The sequence below is a fragment of the Chiroxiphia lanceolata genome, chromosome 5 (genome assembly GCF_009829145.1).
Source record: "Chiroxiphia lanceolata isolate bChiLan1 chromosome 5, bChiLan1.pri, whole genome shotgun sequence".
NCBI classification, from domain to species: domain Eukaryota; kingdom Metazoa; phylum Chordata; class Aves; order Passeriformes; family Pipridae; genus Chiroxiphia; species Chiroxiphia lanceolata.
The window spans coordinates 1,849,767-1,876,842 of NC_045641.1; the positions used below are offsets into that span (position 1 = coordinate 1,849,767).

General features: G+C 49.9%; 1 protein-coding gene across 1 annotated transcript in view; it reads right to left on the reverse strand.

Annotated features, from left to right (window-relative positions):
- Window positions 1–27,076, reverse strand: part of EXOC4 (exocyst complex component 4) — a 304,003-nt gene that overhangs the window by 14,590 nt on the left and 262,337 nt on the right. The window contains 3 exon segments of the mRNA XM_032687270.1: window positions 11,421–11,580; window positions 13,966–14,144; window positions 16,683–16,824. Coding sequence (XP_032543161.1) covers window positions 11,421–11,580; window positions 13,966–14,144; window positions 16,683–16,824 — 481 coding nt within the window.

Below are 27,076 nucleotides of genomic sequence, written 5' to 3' on the forward strand. Positions count from 1 at the left end.
TGTGGGGCTTGTGCAGGAAAAGCTGAGCCTGCTGGGAAAGAGGCAGGACATGTTTCTAATTGCTTCCATTTGCAGACTGGAGCCAGGCAAGAGGGATGCTGACAGTCACAGAACCACAGAATCATGGAATCAGTTGGGTTGGAAAAGCCCTCTGAGATCATCCAGTCCAACCCTTGATCCAACCCCACCGTGGTTCCCAGCCCATGGCACTGATGCCACATCCAGTCTGTCCTTAAACAACTCCAAGGAGGGAGAATCCACCCCTTCCCTGGGCAGCCCATTCCAGTGGCTGAGCACCCTCTCTGCAAAGAAATTCTTCCTGATATCCAACCTAAACCTCCCCTGGCACAGCTGAAGACCGAGCCCTCTTGTCTTGCTGATCATTGCCTGGGAAAAGAGACCAACCCCCCCCTGGCTCCCCCCTCCTGTCAGGGAGTTGAAGAGAGTGAGGAGGTCTCCCCTGAGCCTCCTCCTCTCCAGGCTGAGCCCCCCCAGCTCCCTCAGCCTCTCCTCCCAGCACTTGTGCTCCAGTCCCTTCCCCAGCCTCGCTGCTCTTCTCTGCCCCTGCTCCAGCCCCTCCAGGGCCTTCCTGAGCTCAGGGCCCAGAACTGAACACAGCACTCAATCCAATATTTACCTCTCCCTCAGCTGCAGGCAAATGCCTGGGATGGCTGTTGATGGTTCACCCTCTCTTTGGGATTTTTTTGGTGTGTGTCACACCAAGTTCTCTTCTTAAAAATCTGTTTTTCCCCCTAAGAGCTGTTTGTTGGGCATCTAATCAGAAGCTCCCAGGAAACATGGAAGTAGAAAGCAATTTCTAGCCCAAATAGGAGCTTTAAGCAGGTTATGGGAGAGCTCAGACATGGAGTTCACATCCACATTCACTCACAGGGGGTTTATTCCCATGGGATGATTCTGGATCATACTGAGGGTTCGTCTCTTCTCTCAAGTAAACAGGACAAGAGGCCTCAAGTTTCCAACAGGAAACGGCCTCAAGTTGTACCAGGGGAGGTTTAGGTTGGATATTAGGGAAAGTTTCTTCCCCAGAAAGGTTATCCAGCCCTGGCACAGCTGCCCAGGGCAGTGATGGAGTCCCCATTCCTGGAGGGATTTAAAAGCTGGGTGGATGTGGCACTTGCGGACATGGGACAGGGCTGGGGGAACTTGGACTTGATGGTCTCAGAGGGCTTTTCCAACCTAAAAAATTCCATGATTCTAAATGCAGACTATCCACTGAAGCCCATCCATGTGCTGCAGGTGCCACTCTTTGCCACTCCAAAGCATAAAAAAACCTCTTAAACTGAGCAAAACCAACAGAAATCCCTCTTTCTCCTCACTTGGACTTCCATGGGATCAACACTTCCATCCCTGCACGTTGCTCAGTGTCTCCAGCCATGGGTTCAGCCCAACACCCTGTGTGAGGCTTGGTGTGAATTCCTGAAGATATGGAAGTGCAGGGGACCAGGAGAAGCTCCTTGGACCAGACTGAGAGATGAGAAATGCTGGAATGTTCCTTTGGAAGTTTTAAAGCCAGTAGGTGAATAAAGCTGCTCTCTGTGCACACAAAGCCTGCCCAGACCCTTCCTGGTTAGAGCCAGTGGTGTATCCCATGTGTTTTATGCTTTATGTGGACCTGGAAATGAGCTTCCACACTCATCCTCACATTTCTCTGGCGTGGAAAAGCCCGTGTGAACCCAGGGGAAAGCCTGCACACCGTGGTGGGGCTGGGGTTTGATGTCCTGATCAGACTCAAGACCTGATCTCCAAACTCTACAGCTGCTGGGAAAGCCCCGTGGCCTCTTCCCAGCCCATGTATTTCATGTTAAAAAGGAAACTCAGGGAGAGACTGAAATTCAGGGAGAGACTGAAATTCAGGGAGAGACTGAAGCCCCTCCTGTGTGGGATGGACACTCAAGGCTGGAAACCAACGTGTCCTACCTGGGTTTCCCTGGAAATCAGAGCCCCTTGTGAACTCAACCACCCCACTGCTGGCCAAGCACTGCTTGGTTTTGCTCCATATCTTTGCTGCCATCCCCCCCCCATCCCAAATCCTGTGCAGTCAAATAAACCCAACATGGATAAACACTCTGTGATTTCCCAGAGCCACCATGGGACCGACACCCAGGACGTGCCTTCAAAACCTGCTCTGCAACAAAAACCAACACCCACCTCACATCCAACAGACCTGGAGAAACAAAATGATCCAATCCCAGCCAGACAGGCTAATTCCCTAAACTCAGACCTCGTCTTAAAGCAGTTTTACAAGGAAGTGGCCGGTGGCAAAGTCTCGTCACGGAGGCCAAAGTCACCAAAAGGCAGAAAATCAGGAGGAAAAAGCTTCCAACGAGAAAAATCCCTTCCCTTTTAATTACCATTAGCAATGCAGCATGACAGAGGGAGATAAACACACATGCACCTCCACAAATAAGGAGCTTGGGAACACAAAGTAATTACTTTGATTTTTTTTTTCTTTTTGGTTTGTTTTGTTTTTTTTTTTTACTTTCCCCCACCGACATTCAAAAAACTTATTAGTCTCCAGAAAGAGCACGTATCAGCAAAAGACTGTCACCTCAGAGGGATAAATGAGGGGATTTGTTTGTAATTCATTTCCAGCAGAATCTACCCTGATGGGTTTTTTTTAAGGCGCGGGGAGGAACGTGCTCTGGCCAAGTCTAACAGTCAAAAAAAAAAGAAAAAAGAAAACAAACAAACAAACAAAAAAACAAACAAAAAAAAGACTTAAAAATGTTTATTCCCATCTTCCCCAGCTCGTGTGCCTGGAAATGTGAAGGCTGAGAAGTTCGACTCCATTGATTGTTTCGCTAAACACAACCAAGAACCGAGCGAAGAAAAGTCAATGGAGCCTCTCGGTTTTTCAGTCCATTTCCAGTTTAGGAAAATTGAATTAATCTCTTTCCTCAGAGCAGCTCGGAACATCCACATTCAGGCCCCGAAAAATCATTACAGAGGCCACTAAAACCTCTCTTTTTAAAGGTTACGGAGCGGGAGATTAAAAGAGCCTCAGGGAAGAACCAGAATGCCTGAGCAAAATAAAACACGGAGGCAACACTGGAAAGCCTGGGCAGGACCAGCACCTTCCAGAACACACTGATATTTCCAGATGTTTCCTCTGCTACAGGGAGAAATTCCAGTGGGAAATGGATGCTACGTGACTTTGCGCGTTTGGACATCAGGGATGTGGGAGCTGCCAAATTAATTCAGTCCCCTAGTCCAGTTAATACGGGGTGGAAAGCCCTACTGAGGAGGCTTAAGGATGGATCTGCCCACCTGCAAAGTCATGGAAGGGGCCCAGCAACAGATGTGCCAGGGATAATTCCACCTGAGCAGGTCACCTCTCTGCTCCCTGATCCTCGGGAGGAAGCCACAGGCACTCCCAGGAGGTGACTCCTCAGAGGCCCCTTCGTCTCATTGCAAAGAAAATTTAAACCAATTCGGAAAAATCACACCCTAAAATCATCCTCACTTCTCACTGTGAAGGGAACAAAGGGCAACCAGCTCTGATGGAGATGTGACTGTGGTGGACCTCTAGTTATAGAGCAAGTATTCCATCCCTGGAAGTGTCCAAGGCCAGGCTGGACAGGGCTTGGAGCAACCTGGGATAGTGGAAGGTGTCCCTGCCCATGGCAGGAGGTGGAACTGGATGATCTTTGAAGTCCTTACAACCTAAATCATGCTGTGATCCATCAGGTCAATGAGTCAATGTTTGTATCCGAGAGTTAAACTCAGGCTTAAACACTTTCTGGACCTGGCTCTGTGTCCATGTGTGTGTTTCGATTACAAAGCCAACAAATTCCCTCCTTAAGGAATTTCAATACACCAAAGGGAGGGGAGTGATGTGCTGTCACCACTCAGGGGGGTTCACCCACTTTCTTTCCATCTCCACGTGCTCGAGTGCTCCCATTACATGAAAATTAGTTAAGGACAGCCACCAGAAATGTCATCCCCCAAGAGTGAAGTGCTTTGCTTCCCAACATCTGGTCTATCACCACCAGGCCGTTTTGGAGCTTTTTCCTAATGTGAGAAGCAGCAGCAGGGAAGGCATTTCCCAGACACAGGCAATGAATAAGAAATCTGCTGCTCAGCAAAGCTGAGGACTTAAAGTTATCCCTCCTTAGGCTGGAGCGAGGCCAAATGGCCCAAGGGTGGTGTGGGAAGAGCAGTGACTCCTGCACAAGGTGTTGGCTCCTCCTGCCTCCCCCCTCTGCTCTGCCTTGAGCCATTCCGTTCTTCACCCCCGATGCTTCATCCCAATTTCAGATAAAGCTCCATTTTCAGGACCATTATCATTCCAGAGCTCATCTCCCTGTTCATTCCCTCTCCCCCAGCTGTACCAGGCCTGCTGTGAACCAGACCAGGGAGCTGATCCTGCCAAAACCAGGGAAAAAAGCTGATGCAACCCCCCAGAAAACCAGCCCTTCCCCCCAAAGCTGGATCGTTTCCCTGCTCTAATTTACTGTGTCACAGCAGGAGCTGCTGTGAAGAGAAAGGGAAGGAGGTATTTGCTGAGGCATCAGCAGCAGGGGATATCCCAAATTCTGAGCCTTCAGGGCTGGATGGTGCTTTTCTCCCACATGATGATGTGCTGGAAGAGCTGCTGAGCTTTCGTTGGGCACTGGTGATGCTTTTGGGGTTGCAACTCAAACACAGCGTGTTTTGGAGGTGCTTTTCCAGATGAGGCAGATAAAGCATCAAGTGTTGTCCTGGGAAGGAGGAGTATTTGGGAGCAGCCCTGAGGAGAACTTGGGGAATAAAAAGGTGGACATGACCCAGCCCAGAAACCCCCCCGTGCCCTGGGCTGATCCCACAGCGGGGGCAGCAGGGGAGGGGGGGATTCTGCCCCTCTGCCCCCTCAGGGGAGACCCCCCTGCAGAGCTGCCTCCAGCCCTGGGAACAACAGCAGGAGGACGTGGAGCTGCTGGAGAGAGTCCAGAGGAGGCCATGGAGCTACTCCCAGGGCTGGAGCCCCTCTGCTCTGGAGCCAGGCTGGGAGAGCTGGGAATGTTCACCTGGAGAAGAGAAGGCTCCAGGGAGAGCTGAGAGCCCCTTGCAGGGCCTAAAGGGGCTCCAGGAGAGCTGGAGAGGGACTGGGGACAAGGCCTGGAGGGACAGGACACAGGGAATGGCTTCCCAGTGCCAGAGGGCAGGGCTAGATGGGATATTGGGAAGGAATTCCTGGCTAGAAGGGTGGGGAGGGTCTGGAATGGAATTCCCAGAGAAGCTGTGGCTGCCCCTGGATCCCTGGAAGTGTCCAAGGCCAAGTTGGAGCAACATGGGACAGTGGAAGGAGTGCAGACTTTTCCTTCCCCAAAAGGGTTGTCCAACCCTGGCACAGGATGGAGTCCCCATCCCTGCAGGGATTTAAAAGCTATGTGGGATGTGGCACTTGGGGACATGGGTCAGTGGTGGCCAGAGCTGGGACTTGATGGTCTTAGAGGGCTTTTCCAGAGTAAATAATTCCATGGTTCTGTGATTCTAAATGTACCAGATTGCAGAAAGCAGGGAGAGACCCCAAAAGTGCTCCATGAAATGCTGTCAGGGCATAAACTGGTGTTGTACTCAAATTCGTGGCAGCTGCAGATTTAACTGGAAATTCAAATACCCAGATGGGTGGTTTGTTCCATGGAGTTTTATTGAGTCCATAACAGGGCAATTCTTTGGGATCCAGTGTGGTGAAGGACCAAACGGGGACTCCCTGATCCCCCAGATCATACTGGGGAAGCAAAAGGAGGAAGGGGAGGGGGAGGGCATCAAGCTGAGGGGTGGCTTTTAATCCTCTGTAGTTGGGATTTTTGGTTAATGCAGTGAAACCACTAATTACAGCTAATTAAACCTGCACTGAGATCAAAGCTCAGTGGAAACTACAGGGGGGAGCAAACAAGAGAGGAAAGAAAGGCAAAGAAAAATAGGGATTTTGTTGCAACCAAGTCCTTAATTGAAAACCAAAGCAGCTTTGTTAATTAAAAGCAGCAAACCCAAAATGAGGGCAGGCTCCAGACACGAGAGTCCAGGGCTGGGATGGAGATAACACGTCTTTCCCTGTCAGCAAAGAGAAGGTTTTCTTCTGGAGCTGCTCTGCTTCTGGCTCCTCTGTAGGGAAAGGGCTTCCTGTGGGATCCAGACTGCAAAGATTTGGGGAATTCTACCTCGTGGGGGGATAAAGTGGGGGAATGAGAGTGCCCTGACTATTTTACTCAGCTAAATGTGGGTTTTATTCAAATTAAATGAACTGAAACACCCCAAATTTTGTCCTGGCTCCAGTGCAGCCCCAAGGGAGAACGTCTGAGATGCTTTTCACACCCAGTTCTGACCCACAGGCAGCAAAGGAGCATCACAGGAGGACTGCAGACACATCCCAACACAGGGGATCAACAGCACCAGAGGAAGGTACCATCCACCAGCCACAGCCTCGGGCAACCCAGGCACTAAACAGCAAACACGTCCTGCTGTTTCGGCATTTATTAAGAATAAAATCAGGAAGAGAAGTGATGTTTGGCAATGAAAAAGTCGTATTTCAGAGCACTGGGATGTCCAGGGGCTTCCCTTCTCCCTCAGCAGCTCCCAGTAGATGGCAGCATGTTATTGCAGATTCCTCCTGCCTGCAACAGCATCAGAAATCACTCTCATCCCTAAAAATCCTCTGTCTGCCAGTCAGAGCAGGAGAGAAGCCCGGAATGCTGAGCATCCCAACCACAGCTGTGCCTAGAAATAAAGCACCCCCCGAAATCCTGCTGCTGCAGCTCAGACACTGCTCCCAGGGGTGTTTTTCATGAGTCCAGACACTTCCCAGTGGTGTTTTCCAATTTTCCCCACATAGGAATCAGAGCTGGATGGGACAACCCTGCCACATCCACGGATGTTTGAGCTGGCACTGGGAACTGTAGCACAAGGACAACTCTGCCTCTTGGCACTAATCCTAAACCTGGGGGTCAGGCCTTAAACCTGAGGGTCAGGTCCTAAACATGAGAGTCAGGCCCTAAACCTGAGGGTCAGGCCCTAAACCTGAGGGTCAGTTCCTAAACCTGAGGGTCAGGCCTTAAACCTGAGGGTCAGCTCCTAAACCTGAGGGTCAGTTCCTAAACCTGAGGGTGAGGCCTTAAATTTGAGAGTCAGGTCCTAAACATGGGGGTCAGATCCTAAACCTGAGGGTCAGGCCCCAAACCTGAGGCTCAGGTTCTAAACCTGAGTGTCAGGCCCTAAACCTGAGGGTGAGGCCTCAAACCAGAGTGTCAGGCCCTAAACCTGGGGGTCAGGCCTTAAACCTGAGAGTCGGGCCCTAAACCTGAGGGTGAGGCCCTAAACCTGGGGGTCAGTTCCTAAACCTGAGAATCAGGTCCCAAACCTGGAGGTCAGGCCTTAAACCTGAGGGTCAGCTCCTAAAACTGAGGGTCAGGCCTTAAACCTGAGGGTCAGGCCCTAAACCTGAGGGTCAGGTCCTAAACATGGAGTAAGTTCCTCAACTTGAGGGTCAGGCCCTAAACCTGAGGGTGAGGCCTTAAATTTGAGTGTCAGGCTCTCAACCTGAGGGTCCAGTCCGAAACATGAGGGTGAGGCCTTAAACCTGGGGGTCAGGCCCTAAATCTGAGGGTCAGGCCCTAAACATGAGAGTCCCTCTCTGCTGCTGTGATTCACTCAGATATTAAAAATAAAATCAGGGTGCAGATGAGGTACCAGAGCAGAGCTGAGGCAGATCCACTGCTTCCCAACCCCACACTGGTCCTTCCCACCTCAGACTGGTTTGAAAGGAAGCTCAAGCTCCATTCTAAACTTTTACAGAATCACTGAATCATGGAATGGTTTGAGTTTTTTCAGTGAACAGCTGAGAATGGAATGATATTTTATTTAAAGACAAGTCTGAAGCAGAAACCTCACCATTTTTTACTACCTCTGATGAGATCTTTGCATAAAGATGCGAGAGTAATTTTTTGTGGGGATAAAGGGGGAGTAGGAAAGAAGGCACAAGGGAAAAGACTTGAATAGGAATTCAAATTTGAAGCTTAATTTATCTCACTAATGCCATAAGTCCAATTCTGGGTGTGAAACTTCTGAAATCTGGAGGTATTTGGAAGTCATGGCCAGTCCCAGACTTTGCAGCACAAGCCTGGGTATTACACACAGGGAGAAAATCCTACTTCTTCTTTAATAAAGCAGTGGATGCCCTAATGACCAACCACATTTCTGTGGCCCAGAAACCGAACACACACATAAGCTAAAAAACCTATTAATATTTGCAGGAAATTTAGCAAATGCCACAAATCCTTTGTGACACCTCAGCAGTCAGAGCCAGCCTGTTTTACCCTGTTTTCTCCTGGTGGAAAAACCTCCTTCCTGGAGCTCACACAACTTGGCAATTTATTTTTTTTCCCCCGATGAAAATGTGCTCCAGCTCTGCTGAGACTTTCCCTGCCTTGAACCGAGAAGCTCAAAGCAGAACTCATTTGAAACACATTTTCCCCTTGCCATGGGGCCATTCCCAAAGCTCCAAACTGCTGCTGTTGTCACCTGCAGGTGACAGAGCTGGTGAAAAATGGGGTTTAAACAGCAAAAGCCTCACCAGAACCAACAAGTGTTATCTGGGTTAAGTTTTGTTGTGAATCCTCCATGTGATTTTGGCTTCAGAGGAGAAAATTCTTCCCCCTGCTGCTTCCCTGGTTAGGGTTTCTACCTCTTAAGTCACTGAACAGAGAAGAAAGGGGATGCCCAGTGCTCTTGGAGCCCCATAAAAAGCCTTGAAGATGACATCCAAAGTGAAAAATAAAAACAAAATCAAAGGAAGGAGAGCCAGGAAAGTCCTAAAAGTCTTCTGATCCTTTCTCAAATGGTTTGTCTTTCCTATAAACTTGAACACATTGGACTTCAAATGTGTTCACTTGCAGGAAAAGATCACACAGGACTTGTCCCAGAATTCAGATTTAATGGCTGAAAGGGACTGTGTGAAGAGTGATTGTTAATTGGGGCTAATTGATTCTTGAAGCCTGAGCGTCTTGGACACGGAAATATCAAGGCAGGGTTGGAAACCTCCTCTCCTGTTCAGTCAGGATTGCCCAGTTCCCTGGAGAAGTGAGGCAGGGAGGGAATTTATTCATCCCAGTCACCAGGAGGTGCAGGGGGAAGGATAAGCAGGTGGGTGGCGATTTCTCCAGCAGCTCTTCCACTGCTCCTGTCCATGAAATCACCACTTGTCACCTTTAAAAAAGGCAAAACTGAGAGTTCAAACAGCACAGAGCATTTACAGACTCCTGCATGAGCCGTATCACAGGGGGACAAATCACTTTTATCCCACATTGATGTTATTTTCTGCTTTCTGGGGGTGAATTGTTGTGTTTGTTTAACGGTTTGAACAGACCTCAGTCCCCGGGGTGCCCTGAGAACTTGCTCAGGTCATTGTGAATTCAGGTGAGCAGGGCAGGGTTTGGATGTCCCAGAGCCTTGTTTATGGAAAAGAAGCTGGAAAATGAGAATTCAGGAGTTATCTGAAGGACAAAAGAATAAAACACACTCTCCAGATGATGGAATTATGCCCTAAAAGAAAGAGGGAAGAGATGCAGCCATGAAAGCTAAAAAGAAGTGTGGATGAATTTATATGATGATGGGAAGAATTCTGCACCCCAGGGACCACAAAGATGCTGTAGCCAGGTGGGAAATGGGCTCTTCTCCCAAAGAACAAGGGACAGGACAAGAGGAAATGGCCTCAAGTTGTGCCAGAGGGAGTTTAGATTGGATATCAGGGAAAATTTCTTTATGGAACGGGTGGTCAGGCACTGGACCTGGAGGGATTTCAAAGCCCTGTGGATGTGGCACTTGGGGACATGGGTCAGTGGTGGCCTGGGCAGCGCTGGGGAATGGTTGGCTTGGATCTCAGAGGTCTTTTCCAACCTAAATGGTTCCATGCTGCAGCTCAGGTGCCTCTTCTGAGCTCCACAGCTCTTGCTGATGGTCCCCAGCAGCTCCAACGTGCAGGAGAAAATCTGTTGCTGTGTAACTGCTCTGTGTTTGATGCTGTGAAAACTCCTGGTCTTCACCCACCCAGCAAGATCAGGAGCTGGGAACATGCCACCCCCTCACCCTTCCCTTCAAACTCCACACATCAAATCGTGCAGAGTCAGAGCTCCAGGGACATTCCACCTCTCCAGCAACTCCTGGTCATTATTTGGGTGTCACTGGGCTGTCAGCACATGCTCAAGCTCTGTTCTGCCTGCCAAAAAAACTGGGCTAATTAAGCATCTCAACAGATCAGGGAGGAGGGGGGGAAATAAATATCATTTAAAAAAGGAGAGATTGAATTTGGGAAGTGTATTTCTTGGAGAGTTTGTCATGGATCTTTCTCTCTCTGCCTTCTCCAGGCCTCAGCGGTTGTAACTTCCCCACATTGACGTTATTGTGAAGGAACTAATTCAATAATGAGATCATTCCCCATATGACAGCCCAGGAAATGAGGCTCTCAGTCACACTCTTCCTCATCTGAGGGAGTCCAGCTTCTCTCCTGATTCAGTCTCCAAAAACCAAATGATGACACCAACTATTCCCAGTGTTCGTGGGGGGTCCCATCCAAGCGCCACACGCAAAAACTCCCTTGTTTGATCTACATCCCTTCATTTGCAAGTTCCAGACTCTTCCTTTGGCTGTTTCTTGGGCTCAGCTGCTCATTCCTGAACCAGCTGCTACCACAGAGGATCAGGAAGATCAGCCACTGCAGTGACTCAGACTCAGCACCCCTAGTCCAGGAGCAAACCACTGCTGAGCGTTTGCTCTCACCCATTTGCTTGCTCCTCAATCCTCCTTTTGTGGATAAATCACCAGGGGGTCTGTCACATCCAGTTCTAGGTTTATTTTGCTCTTACTACTATTTTAAGACCAACAGAACTTGAAGGGAGACATCCCTTCAAGCCCACCTGCATCTGGCCACCCTGAGGTCCACAGACTCTGTTCCTGGGAGTTGCTCAAAGTGTCAGCCTTCAACCAACCAAAAGTATAACTTATCTGGGCAGGAATCCAAGCCCAAATTTCACCCAGTTTGAGTTCAACCTACAGCCTATACCTAGAAGATAGATATCTTCTAGATAATTTTATATTTAGAAGCTGTTCCTTGCCTGAGTTTTGGTCTTAGGAGGAGCCCCAAGCGCAGGAGCTTTGGTGGAACCTCATGCCGAGCTCAAGTGCTCCATGTTTGGACTTGATGACCTTGGAGGTCATTTCCAACCTTAACCATCCCCTGATTCTCTGGTTCCACCTCCCTCTGAACAACCAGGAGAAAGTAAATATTCCAATCAACACCCGGATGTGTTGAACTCGGTGCTCATCCCACGGCGGGACTTTCGGGAGGAGCTCCCTCGGCTTCACGTGGACACCAAAACAACAGCAAACCCTACAACAACAAGCCCCCCACGGGGCTCTGTGCTCACCTGGCAAAGTCCAGGTCGGCCTCCCGGGACATGGTGATGTTGGTCAGGTTCTGCTGGAGGATGAAGATGTTCCGACACATCTTCTTGATGCCGGACTCGCTGATGCGCTTGAAGTAGTGGGCGCCGTTGATGAGGATGCAGGAGATGAGGTGGCCCAACCCTGCCAGGGGGAGGAGAAAGGTGTTTAGTGGTAATAATTCATCATAAAACCTGGGAATGAGCACTGTTATGTGGACTGGAAACAGCCCTTGTGCGTTTTAGGTGGACTTCCCTCAACGTTCATTTCTTTAGTAAAAACACAAAACTGCCCCAAAAATCCGCGTTGCACAACCTCTGATATCTTCAGGGCACTTCCAGGCTTTGCAGAGTGTCCCTTTCCATCCCTCTGTCTGGGCAGAGCAATGGAGCACTGCAGCTCCTGGAAGATCACAGTGGTTGAATCTGTTTTCAAGGGTGGTGATTTCCCTCGAAAACTCACGGTCTCCAGGAGCAGAAATGAGCTGCACCCAAAGCACTTGGTGCACAACCTCTCTCTGATCAGTCTGGAACAGTTTCTCGTGTCTGAGGGATGTCCCTGCTGGGACATCAAGGACACAGCTGGGTGCTGACAGTCACAGCCACCCCCAAAATGATGGATCCATTCCTGTCACATCACAATCATTCACGTCACATCAGAAAGAGCAAAAAGCTCAGTCTGATTCCCTCACTGCAGAGGCCTGGACAGGCCCAGATGCCAATTAAAAGTCTGAATTAAGAATAATTCATTATTACAGCCAGCATGGGGTGTATGTAAACCCCAAAACTGGGCTGAAGAGGTGCCTGTGTTTCATGAGCATGTGGAGGAATTTCAACCTCACGGCTCAGTAGGATGGGAACGGTCCCCGTGGCTCAGCAGGATGGGAACGGTCCCCGTGGCTCTGTGTGAAGATGTTTCCCTCTCCTCACACAGACATGGGACACCTGAGTTGCTGGAGGGGCTCTAGAACCTGACAGTGACGTGTTTGCCACAGATTTACAGAGCTCAGAAAACAGCTCCATAAAAAACTCTCTCTCTGCAGCTACGTGGGAATGGGGGGGATTACACATATACTGCAAGCCTTGGGATCATGGAATCGTGGAAGGATTTGGATTGGAAGGGACCTTACAGACCATCCAGTTCTAACCCTGATGCTTTCCACTGTCCCAGGTGGCCCCAAGCCCCATCCAGCTTGGCCTTGGACACTTCCAGAGATACAGGGGCAGCCACAGCTTCTCTGGGAAATCCATTCCAGCCACTCCCCACCCTCCCAGACAGCAATTCCTTCCAATATCTCATCTAGCCCTGCCCTCTGGCACTGGGAAGCCATTCCCTGTGTCCTGTCCCTCTATCCCTTGTCTCCAGTCCCTCTCCAGCTCTCCTGGAGCCCCTTTAGGCCCTGCAAGGGGCTCTCAGGTCTCCCTGGAACCTTCTCTTCTCCAGGGGAACATTCCCAGCTCTCCCAGCCTGGCTCCAGAGCAGAGGGGCTCCAGCCCTGGGAGCAGCTCCAGGGCCTCCTCTGGACTCTGCTCCAACAGGACAACTTCTGTAAGATCAGCAGTGGCTAAAACAAGGCCAGCCTTGCTGCTGTGGATTATTTTGGACAAGGGGTACATCTCCAGCCCCCACCTTCTGCTGGCTTTGACCAACATCAACGTCCCCATATCTCACAGCACAGCCAAGAACTGGTGTGAAAGCTCAAATAAACACAGGGGAGATGAACCAACACATGGGTTACATTCCCCAAGGTAATCACCACAGATGAGGCATCAGAGCAGCTGATGTTCCTTAAATGTAGTTTCAGTGCTTGGGGTGGGAACTGTGACAGAAGAGAGCTGTGGGTGATACAAACATGTGTCCTGGGGCTTGCTGAGGAAAAACTGAGCTGCACTTACATCAGACCATTGCTGCCCTACCTGGCATGGGGCCCTCGGTCCTGGTCAGCCAGAAATGCTCTGGAGGCATCTTGGGTTTCTGAGTGCCCTGCGTTTGGAATCATGGGATGGTTTGGGTTGGAAGGGACCTTAAAGATCATCCTGTTCCAGCCTTATGGGCAGGGACACCTTCCACTAGCCCAGGTTGCTCCAAGCCAAGCCCCATCCAACCTGGTGTTGGACACTTCCAGGGATCCAGGGCAGCCATAGTTTCTCTGGGCAACCTGTGCCAGGGCCTTCCTATCCTCTGAGTAAAGGATTTCTTCCTAAAATCTAATCTAAATCACTCCTATTTTAGTTTAAAACCATTCCCCCTTATCCTGTCCCTCCATGCCTTGTCCCCAGTCCCTCTCCAGCTCTCCTGGAGCCCCTTTAGGCCCTGGGAAGGGCTCTCAGCTCTCCCTGGAGCCTTCTCTTCTCCAGCTGAACCCCCCCCAGCTCTCTCACCCCGTCAAACCCCCGTTTCCCACAGGGATCTCACTTATCCCATCGGTGCCAACAGCCCCACAATCCGCCAAGGAACGCCATGGAGCTTTGGGATGAGGACAAAAACCTCTTTCTTTGAAGACCCAGAGTGTTGTGGGAGGTGCCTGACCTTCGAAGATGTACTGGAACTTGTGCTGCTGGAGGCTGGCGCTCATGGCCTCCTCGATGGCGCTGATGTCCTTGTTGAGCCTCACCACCAGCGGGTCGTAGTCCATGCTCTCCACGTTGGCCACGATGGCATAGTTCCCTTGCTTGGCCAGAGGGATCAGGTAGTGGAAGCAATGAACCCTGCAAAGAAAAGGGAATTATCACCCCGGAAAAAAAACAGCCACGGGGTTTGCAAAGCGTCGCTTCTTGTTTGCCCTCTGGTGTTAAAGAAAATAACGGCTTTATTTAAAAAAAACTTTAAAAAAAAATAACACCTTTATTGAAAAAGCTTTGTTTAAAAATGTATTTAAAGGTAACCAACTTTAAGAACGGGGTGGTTATGTCTGAATTAAACACACCCTCCTCTTGTCATTGTCCTGCCTCTCTGGGGGTTTTCCTGCTTGTTGACATCCCCCTGGATGTTTTCCTGGATTTTTTCTTAACCCAAGACTGGTGAGAAGCCACAGGGGTCAAAACTCCATCCGGGCCGGTGCCCATTCCATGAATCCAGGTTATCTCAGGCCTCATCTCCCATTACAACAAAGCTGGAGAACTGCTCCATTTCCATCCTTTTCCCAGTCTTTCCCTCCAATCCTTGCCTGCAATCCCGAGCCCAGCAGATGATGGATGGCAGGTTGAAGGGCTGCTGACAATAACTGATGTGGATTTTTTTTTGCAGAGCTCCACCCAGACTTCCCCAGAGCTCTGCCTGCGTGCACAGGGACACAACATGGCTTGGGACGTGTCACAGGAGAACAAACTGATGATCCATCAATTTTGTGACATCTATTTGATGCTTCAGAGGAAAAGGGAAGCAACAAAAATCCACCTGGCCCATACAATGCATCAGGGAAAAGCATCTCCCCAGCCTCAGAGTGGACAGCTGGCAGCCTGAAGAAAGGCATTTGCTGCCTTTGATCTCTGCATGGGAAGTCAGAGACTTCATGGAATTCTTCAGCCCTTTAAAAAAAAATCCATCTGGCTCCCCAGTTCCTGCTGCTGTTTGAAAAAGTAGGAAGAAAAGCTGCTGTTTGTGATCCGAAGAGCGGCGGCTCCTAAATGTGGAGACACCCGGTAGAGCCTTTGGCACCGTCTCCCATGGGACACTCCTGGAAAAGGCTTGGCCAGGGGCACTCTGGGCTGGGTGAGGAACTGGCTGAGGGCCCAGAGAGTGGTGGGGATGGAGCTGCATCCAGCTGGGATCCGTCCCCAGGGGTGTCCCCAGGGATCAGTGCTGGGCCCAGTCCTGTTCAGTGTCTGCACTGAGGATCTGGAGGAGGGGATGGAGGGAACCATCAGCACATTCCAGGTGAGCCCAAGCTGGGGGAGTGTTGATGTGCTGGAAGGCAGGAGGGCTCTGCAGAGGGACCTGGCCAGGCTGGATCCATGGGCTGATTGCAAGGGGCTGAGGTTCCCCAAGGCCAAGGGCCGGGTGCTGCCCTTTGGCCACAAGAAGCCCCTGCAGCTGCAGGCTGGGCCAGAGGGGCTGGAGAGCAGCCAGGCAGGAAGGGAGCTGGGAGTTGGGATGGACAGGGAGCTGAAGAGGACCCAGAGTGTGGCCAGGGGGGCAAGAGGGCCAATGGCTGCTGGGCTGGCTGAGGAAGAGTGTGGCAGCAGGAACAGGGCAGGGCTTGTGCCCCTGGGCTGGGCGCTGGGGAGGCCACCCCTGGAGTGCTGTGTCCAGCTCTGGGCCCTGAGCTCAGCAAGGCCCTGGAGGGGCTGGAGCAGGGGCAGAGAAGAGCAGCGAGGCTGGGGAAGGGACTGGAGCACAAGTGCTGGGAGGAGAGGCTGAGGGAGCTGGGGGGGTTCAGCCTGGAGAGGAGGAGGCTCAGGGGAGACCTCCTCACTCTCTGCAACTCCCTGACAGGAGGGGGGAGCCGGGGGGGGGTCGGGTTCTGCTCCAGGGAACCAGCAGGAGGACAACAGGGCTCGGCCTCAAGCTGTGCCAGGGCAGGGACAGGTTGGACATCAGGAAGGAATGTTTTCCATGGAGAGTGCTCAGCCATTGGAATGGGCTGCCCAGGGAGGGGGTGGAGTCACTTCCCTGGAGGTGTTTAAGGTGAGACTGGATGTGGCATCAGTGCCATGGGCTGGAAACCACGGCGAGGTTGGATCAAGGGTTGGACTGGATGATCTCAGAGGGCTTTTCCAACCCAGCTGATTCTGGGATTCTCTGATCTATGATTAAAACACCACTGTGCCTTTTTATCAGGACAAAGCCCCCCAAAAACACATTTTTCCTCATCTTTGACACATGATCATGGAATCACAGAACAGTTTGGGTTGGAAGGGACCTTAAAGATCATTTAATTCCACCCCTGCCATGGGCAGGGACACCTTCCACTAGCCCAGGCTGCTCCACCCTGCCCTTGGACACTTCCAGGGATCCAGAGGCAGCCACAGCTTCTCTGGGAAATTCATTCCAGGGCCTCCCCACCCTCCCAGCCAGGAATTTCTCCCTAATCTAAATCTCACTGCTGGTTCAGACACAGAACTCCCTGAGCAATTCCTGCCTCCCTCACACATTTGGCCATCCCTGGTGATGCAATCTGGCACTTCTGGACTGACCTTTGATGCTGCACCAGGCAACTTTATCCTTCTCTGATGCCATAATATGTACTCTGGACACATTCTTAACCCATAGGCTTTCCCAAAAATCCCAAATTTTGGGGTGTTCACCTGACTTCCAGGTGCAGAACCAGCAGGCAGCGATCGGCCATCTCCTGGAAAGACCTGGCCAGCTCACTCAGCGTTTGCAGGATCTGTTCGGATGCAGGGAGCTGTTCCATGCTGGAATGGCTGTCCTGGCCTGGAGACATGGCTGGAAAAGAGAAGACAGGACTGATTTGTGACATCCTTCAGCAGCTTTTCCACCCACAGCGCCTCCCATCCCAAACACGTGCCTTTGTCTGAGTGATAACGGCTCTAATTTGATATTTAACATCTACTATGAAGCACCAAAGTGCTTCTGCAATGGATTGAACTCCAAAGTGAGCCTGAGGGGGTTTAATCAACCCCCAGGATACATTTGCTTGGGAAGATATTGCTCTGTGATGGGTACTGCTGCAGCTGCAGAATCCAGGATCATTCATCTTGCTGGGAAGAGCTGCCTGGGAGCCAAAGCACAGCTCCAACAGCTGACAGGGTCCTTTTTTTGGTCACCACAGGCTCCCCCATCTGACCTCAGGTGAGTCTTTACTCCCTCAGAGGCACCTGGGAGGCTTTTTTGGGGGGGATTTGTTAATAAAACACAGCTCTTGGGCAGCAAAGGTGTGTGCTGGCCATGGAACAACTACTTCCTTCCCACTGAGACCCCCAAAACACCACCTGGAATTTCTCCCAGCCCTGAGGACATTGTTCTGTCTCTGAGGGCTGTCAGTGCAGCTCTAACTCTGGAACCTCACCCCTTATATTTTATCCCCTTACATTTAACCCTGAACCTCCTCCCCTGTAACCCAAAAGCTGCCCCTCGAGTAAGGGAGTGAATTCCCTAACAGGAATAACACTCTGTTACCTCACATTCTGCCCTAATTAGAGGAAACACATCCCAAATTCCTGGGATCAAGGCCTTGCTCGAGCAGCACTTTAGGACTGACATCCTGCCTATGTGATTAGCAAGGTTTGGGATCGGGCTGGTTCCTCTTACACAGCTTCCACTTGAATTAAACAATGGGATTGCCAGGGAATCTCCTGGATCAGCAAGTCCCATCCCCACAATCCCTGTGTCCCAGGGCCTGGAGTATGAACTCCTGGGCCACATTAAAGCTGGTCAGGTTCCTGCTGGCTCCTTCCAAACATCGCTTCTCCAACCGGGAAGTTAAAATTTGGGATTTAATTTCCAGCCTAAAACTTGCTCATTGATGTTTTACGTTCGGTTCTTTACATGGCAACATTCCTGTTTTCCCTATGGAGCTTTCCACGGCTCTTTGGAGAATCAGGGAATCATTAAGGCTGGAAAAGCCCCTCCAAGATCACGGAATCAAATCATTGACCCACATCCCCAAGTGCCACATCCACATGGATTTTAAATCCCTCCAGGAATGGGGACTTCACCCCTGCTCTGGGCAGGACAACCCTCTCCATGAAGGAATTTTCCCATATATCCAGTCTAACCCTCCCTTGGCACAACTTTCCTCCTGTTTTGTGCCTTGGAGGCTGATTTAGGTAAATGTCTCTCAGGGCTGTTTGCACAACCTGCTTTGGGAGAGGAACTTTCACTGAGCTTTGGATTGCTCCTAATTTAATTAGGAGCAAAATTTAACACAATTAAATTTTGCTCCTAAAGTTAAATCACATCCAGCCTAGAAAGAGAGAAGAAAAAAGGAGATAAAATCTCAAAAATGTTTTTTGTGTAAAACGAATTGAAATGGAGGTAAAAATACAAGAGAGGGTTGTACAAATAAAGGAGGGTGGCAAAGCCAGAGGGAAAGATTTCACCCAGGGAGAGATTTCACCCAAGTGCCTGAATGTGCCTCTAAATGTTCTGGGAATTCAACCAGAGAAAAGTGTGCATGGATGAAGCCATGGAAAACATGGAGAGCTGGAAGTAGGTGGAATTCCCAGAGAAGCTGTGGCTGCCCCTGGATCCCTGGAAGTGTCCAAGGCCAGCCTGGAGCAACCTGGGCTAGTGGAAGGTGTCCCTGCCCATGGCAAAGAGTTGGAATTAGATGATCTTTGAGGTCTTTCCAACCCAAAGCATTCTGGGATGACCCTGTGGATTCCCCTCCTTCAGCAGCTCCTGAAGGAACACGGTGAGAAATTCAAAAACTGCTGGAAATAATTCACTGGCCTGGAGTGTGGAAGAGAAATAAAGAGGGAAATGAGAGTGACAACCCCCAAGGGGAGTGGGAATGACAGGGATTCCCCCTCCCCAGCACACCCTGACACTTCTCCCAGCTTTCCTCTCTCCTCACCGAGCTTTACCCCGAAGAGAAAATGGAATTATCAGCGAGGGGGTGATGGGATTATTCACACAACCTCTAATTTCCAGATAAGGGTGTTAACAGATGACTCTTGGAAGCTGCTTTGGAAGAGCTGTGACATCTCCAAGTGACACTGGTTTTCCCTGGAGGGGGGCAGGACTTTTGGCTCAGGGATCAGATCAAGGGATGCTTTTTTGGTCAAAGCAGAAAGCAGGAAACCTCACCTTTATTATGCACAAAACCACAACTATTTTGAACCAAAAATTCTACATTTTGAGTAGCTTTTATCAGCCTGGAGATGGACTGGCTGCAAGAATCATCTCTCTTTAGCAGTGTCAGGGCTCTCGCTCCAGAGATTCCGCCCCGGAAGGCCCGGAGATGGATGGACCCATCATCTGAAAAGCAGGAGTCAGCTAATTCCTGCAGCAGGCAGATACACACACCATTTTTCTCCTCTCCAGAACTCATTTACAGCACTTTAAGTGAAGCTGTAATTATATTTGTCAGCGGAGGCGAGAGGAGGAGGGAGACGGGGACGAGCTGCTCCTTATTTAAAGCCTGAAGTCCTTCTGGGTGTTCACAGGAGGGTCAGGTGGGGGCTTGGGGGGGATGAAGATGAATTTCTCCAGTGGATTTTCGCTTTTTGAGCTCCAAGGAAGCCTTTCAGAGCCCATCAATTTTCCTTTGGGCGTCCAGGAAGGATCATTTCGCAGCCCACGAGAAAAAAAATCCCCCTTTCTTTAAGTCTCGCTCGAGACGGTTTTTTATTCCATCATCCTGGGCACAGAATGATGGAATAAGCAGTAAAAACAGTAGTAAAAAACTCCTTTTCTACCTAAATTGTTCTTTTTTCCAGAGAGTTTAAATAGAAATAAAACACTGAGAGCAACGATATCTCCTCAGATTTCCAAGATCAGAGACAGACCATGTTGGAAGGGACCTTGAAAGGTCATCTGGTCCAACCTTCAGCATTTTTGGCACCTGACACTTGGATTTTGGGTGTCAGCTGTCTTCCTCCTGCAGGATCCAAAGGGAAAGGCAGTTCCAAAGGATGGTGGCTCTGCAATTCCATGCTCTGACCTTTGCTTCCACAAAGATGGATCAGGTCAATTCCTGACTCCACCACGAGCTTGTCTCTACAAACACCTCTTTCTGGAGGCACTTCTGGAGACAGGAGTGAGGGAGGTGATGAGCAGAGGTGATGACAGCACTGAGTGTCCCCTTGTAACAGCCCAAATCCTCCTCCTTGACCCCTGATCCCTGCAAAGCTCTGGGATATGGAGAACATTTATGGACACAACTGACACCGTTGACTAACAGAGAAACACTGGGATCCTCATGAAAACAGAACAAATATCACCAAAGGACAGCTGCAAGAGGTCAGGACCCTTAAAACAAGAGGTGGGAGGATGGAATTGTCTAAATTCCACTGGTCTGGAATTTAAATAAATATAAATATAAATAAATAAATAAATCTCACCTTTTACTGGGATCAATGGGGAAAGCGCTCGCTGGTGCTGAAGGGGCAAAGTTCTGCCAACACTTAAAGGACAAGCAGAAGTAAAGAGAAAACAAGCTCGGGGAGAGCTTCTTATTGATATAACTCACCATAAATTCCAACTAATAAATCCCATTTTCGAGTGGAAGATACTTAAGGGAGGGATTTTCCCTCGCAAATCAACTCGGGGTTTTGGAGAAAGAACAACCAGCACCCAAAACCCGTGGGGAAAACAAGCCAAAACTGAAAGCTGGCCCGGAGAAAACTTCCTCCCGTGGCCTCTCCGCCCTTCACTCCACGTTAAAATTCAAGTGCAGGGAAAAAGGGGACAAAGGCAACGGGCTGGAAAAACTCCTGCCGACCTCGGTGGGAGATGAGCAGCGATAAGAAGGACGGGGCTGCAGAGCCCATCAGTTCAGCAAACACCGCTGATGAGGGAGAGCAGGGCCTGTCAGCGGTGATAAAGAACAGGCTAAACACTCTATTAGTTTTTCATTTGGGGAATTAATGTTTTTTGTGGCCGTGCAAACGCTCCCCCCCCCCCCCCCCGGTTAATGAATTGTCTCGTTAGCGCTGCCCCAGCTCCTCGCGGCATCCATTTCCCCGGGAAATCAGCACTTCGGAAAAAAAGGCAATAACTCCTCAGAAAGGGGGGAGTTGGCTTTCCATCCCTTTCTGCAAACAGGCAGCCTTGGGACAGGGATTATCCTGGGGGAAATATCTGCCGAAGAGAAGGGAAAGGTCAAAGTCTGACGGAGGTTTGAGTTTTACGTCGCACAAAAACCCACCGGAAGCTTCGGTGGCTCAACACTTTCCTCGAAGAACTTTGCAGTCGAGGCTGGAAAAGGCTCGAAAATCACCTCAAAACTGCCTGGTTCATTTAAAAAACTCCAAAAAGCAGGCGTTTGTCACTGTTTTTTCACTGGAAGAAGCAAAATTGGGCAGGGAGAGCGAAGGGCAGGAAAACCATCACAGTTGACTTCAGGGTGGAAGGAGCTCCCTGAAAAGTCCAGGATTTGCTGTTCCAGGACTCCTCAACTATGAAATAGCCCCTGTGTTAATTTTTTTTCCTCTTTGCAGTAATTTATAATGTAACTCTTCCCTTTCTTACCTTTCCCAGAAATATTACTTCTTGGGCTGAATTCCATGAGCTCAGAAGTGACTTGATTTCCAAAGCTCAGTAAAAATCCTTTTTTTTCTGAGTTCTGGAAACCTTTTTTTTTTTTGCCTGTTTGGAGTTTCCCACCTTTCTCTGGGCTTGTTCAGCCCAAACCAGCCACGTGCTTCACCTCATTTGCATTAAAAACAGGGAAAAATCCCAGCTCCAGAGAAGTCCTGGAGACACTTCCATCAATCTACAGAGAGCCAAAAACTCCCTCCCCCTCCTTTTCCTTTCTTTCCTCGATCCTGAGCTGCACCTTCCCAATAAGTGCCCTCAAAACATTTTTCTGGGTATAAACTTGTCCTGGGAGGGGTTGTATTCCTAGAAGATCCTTCAGCCTCCCAGTCTGGATTCACTGGAAGAGGAAGGAGCAAAATTCCTGAGCTCAATCCGTGTCCTGATGCCAAAGAGCAAAAACTGCAGGGCCAAGGGGGGGGAAAAAAATCTAATGAAAATAAAAATACCTGAAAGATCTTTTTTTTGGACTGTTGAAATTATAGATTAATGGTTTGGGGGCTGGGTTTTTTTTTATTAATAGATTAGTTTGCAAAGCAAGAGGAGGAGCAGCAGGGAGGTCTGTGCTGGAAGATAAAGAAGAATGGAAGAGTCTTGTCCAGGAGGATATTGAGGAAGGTCTGAATAGGAATATCCACGGGAATTACAGAGAGTTTTCAAAAGTGGGGTGAATAGTGAGAAACCAGGAAAACCAGGAGAACAGGCAAGCACCAAGATGAATTTGGTGGCAACAGGAACATCAGCTATGTTTGGAATCAGCTGCATCAGCCTCCCAGTCTGACTTCTCCCCAATTCCTGCTTATTTAAGAGTCACTTCCCCCCAGATCCCACAGGATTTAAAAGCTGGTTAGATCAGAGCGATCCCACACGGTGACATCAACAACTGACTGTGCTTTGGAGTCACATCACTGAGGTTTTGACCATTATTTTGCCCCTTCCAGAGCAGAGGGAAGTGTCACCTCTGCCAAACCAAGGACGAGCCAGGAGGACCTTCTGCTGTTAAGGTGACACCACCGAGCCGTTTTTCCTTCGGGAGAGATAAAAGGATCCCAATAACTGGACCACCAGGAGCGGGGTTCTTGGGAGTTCTTTCCACAACCCCCTCGATTCGCTGGAATTACTCCTCGTCGAAAGCCTCGCTAATTAGGGTCACTTATTTACACGACAATCCCCCGCGTTTAGGGCCGGTGGGCGGGAGGAAAGAGGGATGGAACGCGGGTAATTAGTGTAATCACGGGGGTGAGTTAAGTGCTGAGCCCGCAGGCACCGGGAGGGCATCCCGGTGGTGTCCCCGATCCATGAATGCAGCAGCCAGGTCAGGAAAACCACCTCTCGTTTCCTGACCTTTAAATATCGGATGTAAAGCTGCAACCACTAACCCGTGAGAGAAGCTCCGCTGCGGAATTCCAGGGAAAAAAACAAACAAGCAAACAAAAAAGGCACTGAGAGGCACCAGGAGATCGCTTGGGCAAGAAAACTAAAAGAGCTTTTAGTTGCCTGAGGACTGTTGGGGTTTTATCCCCGAGATCCAGCAAAGCTGACCCGTATTTAAGCTGGGAAATTTTATTGCCAAAGTTATAAAACAGAGCAGAGGAACCTCCTCGTGCTCAGTTTAACCAGAACAGGTATTTTGTTGCCAGGAGGTCTTGGAGCACTTTGCCATCCCAAAGAATTATCCACAGTTTTTGTCCCCCAAGGAACCAGCTGGACTCTGGTCCTCTGCTTGAACTGGTCACAGAATCACAGAATATTTTGGTTTGGACCTTAAAGATCATCTTGTTCCACCCCTTGCCACAGGAAGGGACACCTTCCACTAGCCCAGGTTGGTTGGGACTCTGAGCAACCCGGCCTTGGACACTTCCAGGGATCCAGGGGCAGCCACAACTTCTCTGGGAAATCCATTCCAGCCCCTTCCGCCCTCCCAGCCAGCAATTCCTTCCCCATATCCCACCCAACCCTGCCCTCTGGCACTAGGAAGCCATTCCCTGTGTCCTGCCCCTTCCTGCCTTGTCCCCAGTCCCTCTCCAGCTCTCCTGGAGCCCCTTTAGGCCCTGCAAGGGGCTCTCAGCTCTCCCACCTCTTTGCAGGAGCTTTCCTAAGTCCATTTGTAGCTCTATTCAAACCACAAATGGTGATTAATTAGCAGGTGATCCCCGATGGTTTGGTGTGGGTTGGACAGATCATTTCTCAGTGGGTGAGAATGGCAGAGCTCCCCTGTCCTTGCCCAAGGGTGTTCCCACCTGGGGGAACCCAGGACTGGAGGCAGGTCCCTCATTTCTTGATTAAACAACCAGCCCCAAGCACCTTGGGGGGATGATGTTGGGGTTTGTAGCAGCAAGGAGAGAACATTGGGCACCTCTGTAGCATTCCAGAGGTGTGGAACAGCAACAGGCTGAGGGTGGGATGGACAAGAGGGAGCTGGGTGGGTTTAGATGAGCCGTGATACAGGAAAGATGCCCAGGAAAATCTTTTCCCTTTTGGCTTCCTCTCGTTCTTCCCTGAACCAACAAGACCTGAACGAAGATTTGAACCAGCAAATGAACGCAGACAATGTGGGCACAGCCCTGAGATGGGAAAAGAGGTTAGAAATGATCTTATTATGAAGGTTCAGAGCACCTGGACAGGGTTTTTTGTGCATTTGCAAGAAGAGCCCCAACCGTTCAGGGGGTGGAAAAGAAGAAACGCCGGGAAATGATGCTCGAGGAGCTCAATTGGAAAGCTGTCATTTAAATGAAGTTACACTGAAGCAACAGATATTCATCAAATAACACAAGCACTCGAGATGTGCCTTGTTAATTTAATGGCAGATGTTCTGAACTGGGGAAGAAACGGGCAGCTTTTACTGCTTCAGAAAGACACTCACTTTTGTTGCAATAACAAAGCAACAGCTTTCACCAAGTCCTTGCCCTGCATGAGGTCAGGCACGTGTTGATCATCTCTAATGTGGCTTTTAAATAAGGTCCTCTATTAATAGATCTCTAAAAAAAAAAATAAAAAAATAAAAAATCCCCCTGAGCAATCAATACAGGGAGATGTGTCACGAGTTCAGGGACAGGGAGGCAAAAAAAAAAAATCAGCTCCAACCTGAGAGAAATCCAGCCCCATTTAAGAGCTGAATTCGGTTCATTAGAGACACCAGGGTTAAACACAAAGCCCTGGCTGAGTTCAGCACTGCTGGGTGGCCCGACTGGGAAATGAAAGGCATCAATTTTACCACCTGATTTTTCATCTGTGCTCCAAAACCCCCCCTCCCCAAACCGCTCTGGCAGCAGGAGAAGGGCCTTGGAGCGACTGGAAATTACAGCTCCTTTCCCTCTGGCCGAGGGGGATGAAGGGGCTCTGCCATCAATTTGAAAAGCATCGCTTTCAGGAGCGGGGCAGGATAATTCCCCTCAGCCATCAGAGCCCATTCCAGGGCTGGGAAGCTCCAGGAGCCAGGGAAAAGGAGAGGCTGACCCTCCAGGGGCAGGATGGTCTTCACTTAGTGATGTCCTTCACTAAGGGTTGGAGAGCACTTAGAGATCTGTGGCTGGAAAATGAGGTGCAAATGCTCAGTGTTAGCATTAACAGTGGCAGGGAAATGCAGGGTTTGGGGAAAAGCTGGAGCAGGACCTGTTTTTTTCTGCTTTTGAATGAAGTTTGTAGCTCACTTGAACTGCTGCAAAGCTGGGGGTAAAGTGCTGCCCACCTACAGAGTAAAAGCTGAAGGCACTTCCTACACACTTCCTGGTTTTGGGGTGAAATCACCCCTGAAAAGGAGAAAATAACCTGCTTTAGACACTGCCTGGATAAAGGAGTCCAGAGGCTGAATGGCCTCAGGGTCTTTTTTTAAAGAGATTTTCCTTTTGTGGAGAAGGCAACGGCAGGAGAGGAGGTGTCAAACTTCAGACTGTTGCCAGAGTCCTGTTTTTCTGGGTTAAAACTGTTAATGAGCTAAAATAGGGTGATTGTTCACTGAGGACAACGAGATAAGAACATGATAACAAGACAATGTGACACACTGAGCAAATCAAGATTTATCTCGCCAAAGGGGTTGATGTGAGAGCAACTCCTGACTGGGAGTTTTGGCTGCTGAAGTTTGAGATCTGAATTTAGTGGTTTTTTTTTTGGTTTTTTTTTTTTGGTCTTTTTTTCCCACTGGGATGTGTCTAAATTTTATTTGTTTATACCCTTTTTAAAGCACAGCCTGTGAGAGCAGAGCAAGCCTTGTCACCCAGGTATTGATCATTAAACAGAGCTGGACACAGGGTACAGAGAGAAAAGCTTGACTTCCAATAAAGCAGCTCGAAGAGAAAGACAATCCTGTTTTATCTGAGCTCTGGGAGCTCAAGAGCAGCCCTGGGAGAAGGACTTGGGGGTGTTGGTGGGGGAGAAGCTGGAGATGCCCCATCCCACAGCAGGGGCAGCAGGGCAGGGGGGGATTCTGCCCCTCTGCCCCCTCAGGGGAGACCCCCCTGCAGAGCTGCCTCCAGCCCTGGGAACAACAGCACAAGGACCTGGAGCTGCTGGAGCAAATCCAGAGGAGGCCATGGAGATGCTCCAAGGGCTGGAGCCCCTCTGCTCTGGAGCCAGGCTGGGAGAGCTGGGAATGTTCCCCTGGAGAAGAGAAGGCTCCAGGGAGAGCTGAGAGCTCCTTGCAGGGCCTAAAGGGGCTCCAGGAGAGCTGGAGAGGGACTGGGGACAAGGCCTGGAGGGACAGGACACAGGGAATGGCTTCCCAGTGCCAGAGGGCAGGGAGAGATGGGATATTGGGATGGAATTCTTGGCTGGGAGGGTGGGGAGGCCCTGGCCCCGGTTGGCCAGAGAAGCTGTGGCTGCCTCTGGATCCCTGGAAGTGTCCAAGGCCAGGCTGGAGCAACCTGGGATAGTGGAAGCTGTCCCTGCCCATGGTTTGGAGCAAGATGGTCTCTGCAGTCCCTTCCAACCCAAACCATCCTGTGATTCCTGTGAGAAAATAATCTCAAATTCGGTGTTTAAACCAGTCAGTTGTTCACTGGCCATGACAATCTGAAGTTAGGAGATCCCAACAGGGGCTGAATTTCAAGGGCAGCTCCAACACCACAAGCCAACAGCTCATCTTTCCTCTTCCTCCTTACAGACACCACAGGACCACTCTCAAAACTTCCTAAATCCTTCACTGTGCATAATAACCCCTTCTCTGTCAAATATGCAGAGGATCTCAGAAGCTCCTCAAGGGAAAGGGATGAGAGGGGATGTTCCATCTGCATCTGACAAGGCAAGAGAAGCAGGAGAGGGAGAGGGAAAACCCAACTTCCATTTTCACATAAAATCCATTTAAAATGGACTTGCCTTCCACAATAAATTCATCCTCTCCCAGCAAATTGAATCCTTAAATGGTTATTATGAAAAAGAAGTTTGTATTCCCTCAGAAGACGCATCTGATGGGTTTGGGAAATACAAAATCCAATTGTGAGGGAGTGCAGATAAGGGGAGAGCTGTGGGAGAGCCATCAGCT